This window comes from Chenopodium album, chromosome 26 (assembly GCF_948465745.1).
Source record: "Chenopodium album chromosome 26, dcCheAlbu1.1, whole genome shotgun sequence".
NCBI classification, from domain to species: Eukaryota; Viridiplantae; Streptophyta; class Magnoliopsida; order Caryophyllales; family Amaranthaceae; genus Chenopodium; species Chenopodium album.
Window position 1 is genome coordinate 34,351,825 of NC_137859.1, and position 10,736 is coordinate 34,362,560.

Sequence of the window (10,736 nt, forward strand, 5' to 3'; positions counted from 1 at the left end):
TATATAATATATCCTGCAATTTATATCTAATATGTGGTGAATGTTGGAGTGGTTGAACCAAATTTGTCAGAGTATCCTTAGGGCAACATGGGTCGCGAGATCGACTCCTTTAAGAAGTTTTTTTTGTTTTTTAAATAACTAAAATCATCTTGCCTTTAATTCTTCTCTCTTCTCAACCTTTCATCTTTACATTAACTTTACAACAATTACCAATAATAATTAATTGTATCAATAGTTCTTCACCTCTTTTACAATTTATAACTACCCAACTCTCAAAATTCAATCACTGCTTTCATGCATTTACCATCTTCAACAATTTTATTTTTATTTTTCATTAGAGGAAAATAAAATAAAAAAAATTGAAGAATGTGTACTACGCTTTAGTTGTTTTGTACTTCCTCCATTTCTTTTTACTTGCAACACAGCCTTGTGGCACGTGTTTTGAGGTTGGGTTTATGTAATGTAAACGGATAAATTATTCATTATAATTTTTACAAATGGTGCTTAACCCTATTCTAATCTTCGTGTAAAAATTATATTGATAAAATCGCTCGTCTACTCTCACTAATCATCTCCTAAAACTTCGTGCCTAAAAGGTGTGTTGCAAGTAAAAGAAAACGGAGGAAGTATGACTTTTCATTTTTTAATACTAAGCAAACTTTATCTATGCCATTTATTTTTGGAGATGTATATAATCATCTATATACAAGGTTACAATTTTACATTGAATATCAGAATAACTAGTAATGTATCTTCATTGTAAGTTTCAAATTTGGTGAAAGTAGTATGTAGTTTTTTTTTTTTTTTTTTTTTTTTTTTTTTTTTTTTTTTTTTTTAATTGAAACTCTATTGCTTTAGATATCTGTCACCAAGTTTTTGGTCCAATATTTTTCTAATAGATTGTTTTTAATGATTGAAGTATTGAATCGTGATTTTAATTATTTTTTTTTAAAAAAAAAAGAGTAAAAAGTATGTAATTAAATAAATAAACCTTGTAATTTATTACTTAAAAAGGCTTGACAATAAGATTAAAAATAAAAATTGATGAGTTAAGATGTTAATATTCGAAGGGCCCATATTTAAATTAGCACAGGGCCCCCAAAATACTTAAGACGGCCCTGATCTCTATCATTGGTTGATTAGTTCTTAAGTTAGGAAAAAAATGGGGTTAATTGGATTGAAATGGTCTTGCATGCACGCGTTTTGAGATTAAGCAAAATACATTGAAATTTTGGATCTAATTATGAAAGGATATTACTTCAAAAAAAAAAAGTATTTAAGATGAACAATACTCCCTAACGAAGTTCGTTTTTTTTTTTTTTTTTTTTTTTTTTTTTTTTAAACGGATCATACATAATAGAATAACACAATACTCCCTTAGGGAGTACAAGATACATTATCTTTTTAACTTTTTTTTTTTGTATTCTAATTATCTTTTAGGCTTTTAAATTAATTCGATACAATCGGAACCAATACTCATTTTGATTTTTCCAACACTTAAAACCATCCATTGCACAACCGGTTAAATTAATTATATGTGTGTAAAACTTGAATTAGATTTCTTATCTTCTAACGAGTATAATTATTTTAAGCTAAGAAAAAGCAACTACATAGAAAGTAAGAACAAGTATCCCACTAAGGCCCCGTTCTTTAGAGCTGCTCTGCTCTGCTGAAATCTGCTCTGCTTTGCTCTGCTGAAATCTGCTCTGCTTTGCTCTGCTTCAATCTGCTCTGCTCTGCCCTGCTCTGCTTAAAATTAATACTTAATATTGAATTATTATAATAATAATGTATATTTAATAAAAATAATAATAAATAATTAATACTTAATGATAATAATAATTAATATTTAATAATAATAAATAAATAAATAATATTTATTAATAATAATTAATATTTATTAATAATAATTAATATTTATTAATAATAATACTTCCTCCGTTTTCTTTTACTTGCAACACAGCCTTGTGGCACGTGTTTTGAGCTCTGGTTTATGTAATGTAAATGGACAAATTTTTCATTATAATTTTTACAAATGATACTTAACTCTATTCTAATTTTCGTGTAAAAATTATATTGATAAAATCGCTCGTTTACCCTCACTAATCATCTCCTAAAACTGCGTGCTTAAAAGGTGTGTTGCAAGTAAAAGAAAACGGAGGAAGTATATAATTAATATTTAATAATAATATAATTAATATTTAATAATAATAATAATATTAATAATAATATAATTAATATTTAATAATATTAATATTATTAATAATAATTAATTTTTAATAATAAAATTTAATGATTATAATAATAGTAATAATATTAGTAGTTGTAGTAGTAATAATAATAATAATAATAATAATCATAATAATAATAATATTTAATATTTAATAACAATAATAAAGCATTACAATTATTATTATAGTATTAGTAGTAGTAGTAATAATAATAATAATAATAATAATAATAATAATAGTAATAGTAATAATAACAAAATTAGTAGTAGTAATAATAATAATAATAATAATAATAATAATGATAATAATAAAAATAATAATAATAATGAAATTTGCTCTGCTCTGCTCGGCTCTGCTTTGCTGAAATCTGCTCTGCTCTGCCCAGAAGCTCAAAAGAACAGGGCCTAAGGGCACTAACTCATCCACTCAGAACTACTAGTAAATTATTAATTTTGTCAACCAAAACATGTTATTTGCTAAAATCAACCAACTTACAAATTGTTTTCCTATGAATAACTGCACTTAATCTACTACAAAGTAACTTAAAAACTAAAATTTAACATATCATAACACCAATCTTAAGTGTATTCACGATGGCAAGTTATATGCTACAGTTTGTAAATTCGCAATTTCAACGCCTAAAGTTTGACTAATGTGCCAAGTGGAGCTTTGATTTTGCGCGAAACCACATGGATTTGTATAGCAACATGCAACACTTCAAGAGTCCAAGTTACAAGTATTTTTGTCAAAAAAAAAAAAAAGGTTATAAGTATTATTGCTCCACACTGGCAAGCTACATGCTACAACTTATTTTTATTTGCAAGCAGGGTATTCGGCAAATCGATGTGGATGCTCTGATAGCCATCTCCGACCTTTAGTCTAACCTATTGCCCTACGCCAAGTTAGCACCTGTATTTCATTGCGAAGTCTGTAGCCCTCCTTCCAACAAGAAGTACCTGAGTAGATAGGTCTTTACTATATTCCTTCTTAGTTTAAAGGTGTTGGGCAATCATGAACTAAATGCTAATGATCATGCAATATTGCTCTCCTGTCATGCTATCTTAAAATAACAAGTCTTATAAGAATATTAATTTACTTTTTTTGCCACGACTCATATATTACTCTTTGCTCTATTTTTCAAGATTGAATTTTCACTTCAGTCATCTATCTATTTTAAACACGACAAATTATCACATATAGTCTAAACTTAATTCACCAATAAAACCTACCTAGAAATTCAAATGTTTATCTTTGTAAAAAAACGATAACTTATGCAAAATTGTGTCTAATGTGCAATAACGATTTAAATAACAATCACTTTTGTATACACCCGGTTTTCAGTAATTTACTATACATCGAGTCAAATTTAGTGTCACTTTTGTCAAATTTAGTGTCACTTTTGTCAAATTTAGTATCACTTTTGTCAAATTTATCAATGAAGCATAAATAACTCTTATATATGTCAGATTAACTTTTGTGTGTTTTAGTGTAACTTTTGTGCCTTTTATTGTCACTTTATAACGGATGTTCAGTAATTTACTGAACATCCGTTTTATTTAAAAGTTTGTGTTTAAATAATCTCGTGTACTGAGGTGTCAAAACCACACCCAACCTAACCTAATCTGAAACCGACCCGAAAAATATCCAATTCAGATTTCAACTCGCTTGGACATAATAATTGAACATGATTCAACTTTAAAAATTGGCTCGATCCAATTAGACCCAACCTCATCATACTCATCCAAACATCCGAATTGATACCGCTACGTGCACACATGATTATGTGTCTAGAGTAGTAGCCAGGCTCCAAAACACTTAAACACACAATTAATAACATTATACAGTTCGCTTTTGTAAGTGTTCTTACTTGTTAACAAAAATCCTTCTTTTGTGCTTCAGTTAAATTTCTACTCCCAAAATCTAAAACCCACTATGCAAAATTATTTTAAGTGAATCCCTCTTTGTTTATCCTTCGATTTCATCTTTTTGTAAAGATCGCCATTCAATAATTCTTGCAACAAGAGTTGTAGAAATCAAATCAGATTATTGGGTCGTTCTTAATTACCATGAATCCATAATCATGGTTGAGCGTGAGTGATGAACATCATTTCTCCCAGAATTCATCCTTTTGCGCCTCAAATTGATAACTCAAAGAGGAATTTTGCAAGGTTAAACCCATTTTTTTATCTTGGCTATTTCTTACTTTCCAGTGTTTATTTTAGTGATTATTCTGTTAGTAATGTAAATGGGGCTTCAATGATTTGATCCCACTTAGTTAGAGTAAAACCCAGTGATCATATTGTGCTTTGGTACATTTTTTGTGAATGATTGCATGTTAAACTGTTGGTTTTTGTTATCAAGATTATGGGATGCCCACCATCTGTTTGTTGAAATGCTTGTGAGAGTGCATCTATATAGTTTTGTTACTGTTATCATTTGTAGCCTTGTTGGTTTTATGGTAGTTGGGTAGTTAATTTTCAATATATACAAACATCTAATTATCTGCGTTGCAAATCGAAAATCAAACAAGCAAAAGACTATAATTGAATTTGGTCAATAGCTAATTAGTACTCAATATCATGAATGGTCAAGATTGAGTATATTAAGAATCAAATGTATTACCATGGCTACAAATTTTCACTAGCTATTTTAAAATTAGCCAATTACATGGAGTTATCTTCATATTTTTAAATTATTCAATTACATGTTACATCAAGTTGATATGAAATGGAGTTAATTCCATGTTTTGGTTAATGACTCAGTGATTGATGTAAGAAAGTGCTTGAATATCTTGGTAAGCTCTTTGATACTCAAGTTATACTACTGTTTTCATTAGCATTACTGTAGAGTGTAATTACATATTGTGCTTTACTTCAGCTTAACAAAAGCTTGCAAATTCATGAGAAATGTACCTTATGGTATGGTAGATGTAAAGTTGAATGATAAGTATTTGAAGAAATTCTGTGTTTATTTGTTTTTTGAAGAACTCATATGGTAATTTTCTATGCTTTCCAGGTCAATGTGTTAATATACTTCAAAATTGAATATGAAGTTCAAGGTCGTGTGCAGGAAAATTAAAGATTATGTTCGTTATGATTTGAAAGACATAGCATTTCCTTCCTCATTACCTGATCCGCCTCACATAAAAAAGCGGCGTAAATTGACTTGGAAGGAATCATATTATGTAAGATTTCTGTTGCTTCTGTTTCATCTAGATCCTACTTTCATTATGGTATCACTTATCTAATTGTTTCTGGAGCCACTGCTTAATCCACAGAGAATGTGATTATTCTCAGACACAATATGTGCGTTTCAACTTCCATTTTTCTTTCTGAAAATCATAATTTAACTCTGTTTTAGCTTGCTTTTTTATTTCTCTGAAGGGTTTGATATATGTCACCATGCATAGCTCAACTTAAACCCTCTCTCTCTCCTAAATATGTCTTTGCCTTCCTGTGTAGATAAACACTTTTTAATTAGTTTTGACTGCCAGAGAGTATTGAGCTATTCAATACTGTACAAAGTTAATAGAAATTGTCACCATGATTCAGCATTAGATGTCTGAACATCTTTAACTTGACACTATATCATATTGACATCTGCAAGATCTAAGACTAATAATTACAAATTAGATCAGATTATTCTCACAATCAAGTGAATTATATTATTATGCAATTCACTAAGTGGTTCAAAATTCTAAGCTGGCAACTTTAAGCTGCTTCATATCTTTTTAAGAGATGCTTTGCAAGTAGAAGTACTCGAACTGATTCACCATTTCCACTTTCCTCCATCCCAAATCAGAATTCATAAATCAACTAACTTCTGATGCAGTTGTAGTTTATATCGAATTCATATGCTGGATAGACCAAGTGTATATATTTGATTTCCCACTTTCTTTGTTTTGGTATGATTGGGATGGTGGGGTTGGGGGCTTGAGTGCCTAATTGTTGGAACTAACCCATTTCGAATTTTCAAATACACCTGTGTTATCCAGTGTCCTCTCTCTCATTAGTAGCTTCATCTTCATCCGTCAATTTTTATGAATCTTTAATAGCTCCTGATAAATGGCAGAATAACTCTATCTTAATCACAAATTTCTCCTATTCTCATACCCTTGATTTTCTTGTAAATTCTTTAGGTGCTGAAGGAGGCCTCCCGTCTCTATGCAGCTAGCTGGGTACGAGACATTGGTCCTGAACTCCGCCCAAATGATTACAAGAAAGAAGAAAGTGCAGATAAGAATGGATCAAATGAAAATAAAGAGAAAGAACCAACAACATTAGAGGATCTTGGTAATGAACCTTGTCCAAATAGATCATTTGGATATAAAATTAGTAATAATCCTAGATATGACATTACATGCTCTATGGAGTTCAATAGTTTTTTCTGCAATGTTGCTTAACTGTGCATATCACTTTATGATTTAAAAATGATTGGTGATAAGTTTCTATCGATATGGTCTTTATCTAAGAACATTTTTCCCATGATAGGAAAAATTACTGCAATACGTTGAATATTTATTATGGCTGTCGTTCATATAGTTTAGCACTTACTGAAATCATCATTTTGTAGGTTGTCACTTGTCTTTTACTGGAAATTTATACATATTACTTAAGCAAGTGATATCTATCAATATTAAACTGCCTTGGAACTTTGGAAGTGTTTTGTTAACTTATTTACAAAAGCTTGCAAATGTTTTTTTAATCATATCCATTTGTAGAATGCCACTTTAGAGGACTACCTTATTGTTGCATTCGCAAAGTGGATTTGAAACAAAACATTAATCTTTACATATTGTTTGCTCGATACAAAGTACTTGATATTGTTGGAATAAGTCACTTTTTTTCAGTTTGATATTATCTATTGGTACTAATCTCTTGAGAAAATATGGTAAGATTCTAACAGGCCTTTCATCTAAAGCGAGAATATAGAATCCAACTGATACTAAGCACTAGAGTTAATTATATTGTACAAGTTTTTCTGTTAGTAATAATGTGGAAGCATATTAGTCTTTTTTGTGTTTGCTATATGCTTGCATGAGATCTAATTATACTGTTTACAACTTTTTTCAAATAAACCATTATGTACCCTATCTTTTAGCTCTGTTCTGATGTGCTTTGCTTCTGGATTGCATTGTATTGATCTTTGAATTTGTTGGAAATAGCGGTTGCTGCTAGAGGAGGGATGGAGACCCTAAGACCTGCGTTGCAGCGGTTGTACATGACCAGAGCTTCTGCCTACAAGGATGCTATGAAGAGTTTCATCGCTGGGTACCAGGAAGGTATCCAACAAGTTGTGGACAAGAAAGAAAAGTACGAATCTCAAAATCCCGAAGATGATTCAAAAAAGCCTTTCTAACCGCTATGACTGTGAGTTCTGGTGCTGTTTTCCAATATTGATGTTTTCTTGTACAGCATTTATCTGGTTTTGACTCAATCACTTATACGAAATACACATATCTGTAGCATTAGTACTGCTTTTATTTGACCTTCTTGAAAAGAAATACTCCATTAAAATCTGTGTTTTTTATTAAAGTTGCATTTTTTTTTTTTTAATTACCAGGGGTGAAGGGCTGCTGGAGGCTCGCAGCCCACAGCCCAACTTCATAGCCTTATCATTTTCTTATTTGAACGCTTTAGAGATAAATTAAAAATTTTGATGCTTGTAGCAAATGCACACTTAATATTAATGGTTCAGTATCCTCATTAGGTAAGGGCTTGTTTGAGATCATTTTTGGTTTTTAGTTTCCTGTATTTTTGAAAACTAAAAACCAAAAACAGGAAACAAGGAAAAGGTGTTTCCACTTTTCTGGTGTCAGTTTTCAAAATTATCATGATTCTAATAAGTCTATATAATTTTTGATTCATTATGTGACATATATAATATACTTTTAAAAAACAAAATATCAAAAAACAGAAAACCACAGCGATGGCAAACGAACCCTAAAAGAATATACATAATAGTTTGCTATGATTCCAACCAAAGGTCTATATATTATATACTAATCTCATTTGTCTTAGCTGTTACTTCATATATGAATACAAATGAGTTTTTTTTTTTATTATTATTATTAATTTTGCTCATTTTGATTACAGTAACTATCACTTATCTCTTCAAATTAGTAATGCAACAAACATTATATTATTACATGAATTATTGTCACTCAATTTAATTTTAGTTACTCCCACCAATTAAAATTTTCAGCTCTCCCTACAAAGTTTTCCTAATAAAAGCTACATTTCTAATTTAGATGGGATTTATCTTTGGAAACTTCTTTCACTTTTAATCAATATGTAAGGATATTCCTTGATTTAATTGGTATTTGTTATGTGGGCTACGGTATTCTGTTTGGGACTAATTTTCAGCCTATATTGTTTCAGTTTCCTCAGTGCTATATAAACACCCTATGTTTTAAAATAGCCATTCTGCCATTATTTTGTAATCTGTAATATCCTCAATATGAATATAACTCTCATCTTAACTCATTGTTAGCTAACCATGTAAAATATGTGTTCTTTACCATGTAAAGCATGTGTGTTTTTTTTATTTGTTGTTGATTTCACTTACTACCTCCATTTCACATTATGTGCAACAGTTGGGTATATTTTGTGAGATAAAAATTCAATTGTTGCACATAATGTGAAACGGAGGTAGTATTTATCTTGTGTGGGTTACAAGCTTACAACTTAACAAAACCCTTTTTAAGCCTACTATTTTATCTTAGTTCCCTATTAACAACAAACTATTCCCATTGCTTTTTTTTTTTTTTTTTTTTTTTTTTTACTCGTATTTGATCAACAATACCCTATTACAAAACCTCTCAATAAACCTGTGTACATAAGAGAAGTTGGGCTTGTTTTATCTAAGGACAGAGGAAGTGTTAAAAATCTAAACTCTACAATTAGCTAATTTAATGGTTGTCTTGTGTAGATAACATGCCTGTTGTGATAAGTGACTTACTGCTTTGCATCAAATTCTAACTGATCAACAGTTCTGGGTTATTGTACAGAAATAGTGAGTGAGAACAGTGACTATGTACTGATGTAAAGGAACTGCTCTATATATGAAGACTGGACACGACTTGAGTTATCGTGTTTACAATTTTGTATTGCCGGGATCAGTTGTCGGAGCATAGTTCTGGTGATTATATTAAGTTTTCAGGGCAGAAAGAGTAGGCATGTAGATTTTAGAACCTAAGGTACCATGCTTTGATGATTTTACTTCTTGGATATAGATGCTAAGATAGTAAGATGACAAATGAGGAAGAAAATGATGTTTGAAATAATCTTTGAGGTTGGGCTATATTAGTTATTGGGCCTTCAATCAGTTGAGCTATATGAGTATTGGGCTTTTAGTCACCAGGTACATTAAATTTTGATAGTATTGGGCTTTCCATTTGCCAAAAAATATAGGGCCATACAAGATGTAACAGACATTGATGGGTTAACCATATAGATATCTGTATAGGTTATAAAGGCATTGCTTTGGGTAACTAATCTTTTTCGGAAAAAAGCAATATGAAGTAATAATGATTAAAAAAAAAAAAAAAAGTTATAATGATAATTAAAAGTCTTTACAATTTTTATTACAATACATGAAATAAAAAAAAAAAAAATTTAAAAAATATGAAGAAAATTTTACAACCATTAATATTTACATATTTACTCAAAAATTGTACTATATATCAATGTATGTAATTATTTATGATTTTTCAAAAAAATAAAAAAAAAAGTAATAATTTATGATTTAAGACTTAACTTTTTACTATTCTCTAATCCTCGCTATTACTGAGTATACCTGTGTCCTATATCTTCCTCGTGTAGTCCTATGCTTACAAAATTATACCAAGTGAGGCTTAGGACTTGTTCTGATTGACTGAATTGAGCTAAACTGAACTGAACTGAACTTATTGGAGCTTAACTGAACTGAGCTGAACTGAATATTTTATGAGAGAAGGAAATTAAGATAAAAACTGAACCAAACTTATTGGAGCTGCACTGAACCGAAAATAATTTGAAAAGAACAGGCCCTTAGTCTAGTGTAAAGGTTTATATCTCACAAGAGTTACAACCATAAAATTGTGGGGATCTTGAGACCAAAACCTATTAGGGGGAGTATGAGGTACTATGGGGTGGGGACTCCCTTCCCCTACTTGTTTTCTTTCACTCCCAAGCCTCAAGGGAAGGTTGATCTTAAAAAAAAATCTCAATCCCTCACTGTGAATAAAGGCAAAAATAATTATTTCTTTTTAAATTTCCTTGAAATTTATATTTTTTTTCCTAAATAAATTATACTAGTGTTAGTTCATTAATGTAGATGTCCATTCCATCCAAAACAATCCTAACAAATTGTTAATGTACATGACTCTCCATATGACAACATTCATGTCTCTAAAAGTAAAAATTAAAACTCTTTTCTACCACAAAAGTTATTATTAAATGAACTAATTTCCACTAATTTTCTTATTTCTTGGTTTATGTTAGACATACTCTGTAATAAATAGTG

General features: G+C 30.1%; 1 protein-coding gene across 1 annotated transcript; it reads left to right on the forward strand.

The window, feature by feature from the left end:
• Positions 1–4,083: 4,083 nt before the first annotated feature.
• Positions 4,084–7,718, forward strand: LOC145618572 (uncharacterized). The gene is made up of 4 exons (XM_081673345.1): positions 4,084–4,399; positions 5,247–5,415; positions 6,370–6,523; positions 7,396–7,718. Exons 2-4 carry the CDS (start codon positions 5,278–5,280, stop codon positions 7,587–7,589), a joined length of 486 nt encoding a protein of 161 aa, XP_081529471.1. The 5' UTR covers positions 4,084–4,399; positions 5,247–5,277; the 3' UTR covers positions 7,590–7,718.
• Positions 7,719–10,736: the final 3,018 nt, after the last annotated feature.

Excerpts from the sequence above, each read along its gene's own strand:
- LOC145618572 (XM_081673345.1), top strand. The coding sequence starts at position 5,278 with ATGAAGTTCAAGGTCGTGTGCAGGAAAATTAAAGATTATGTTCGTTAT. Across the intron at positions 5,416-6,369 it reads CTTGGAAGGAATCATATTAT|GTGCTGAAGGAGGCCTCCCG; the intron begins GTAAGATTTCTG and ends TAAATTCTTTAG. Across the intron at positions 6,524-7,395 it reads AACAACATTAGAGGATCTTG|CGGTTGCTGCTAGAGGAGGG; the intron begins GTAATGAACCTT and ends TGTTGGAAATAG.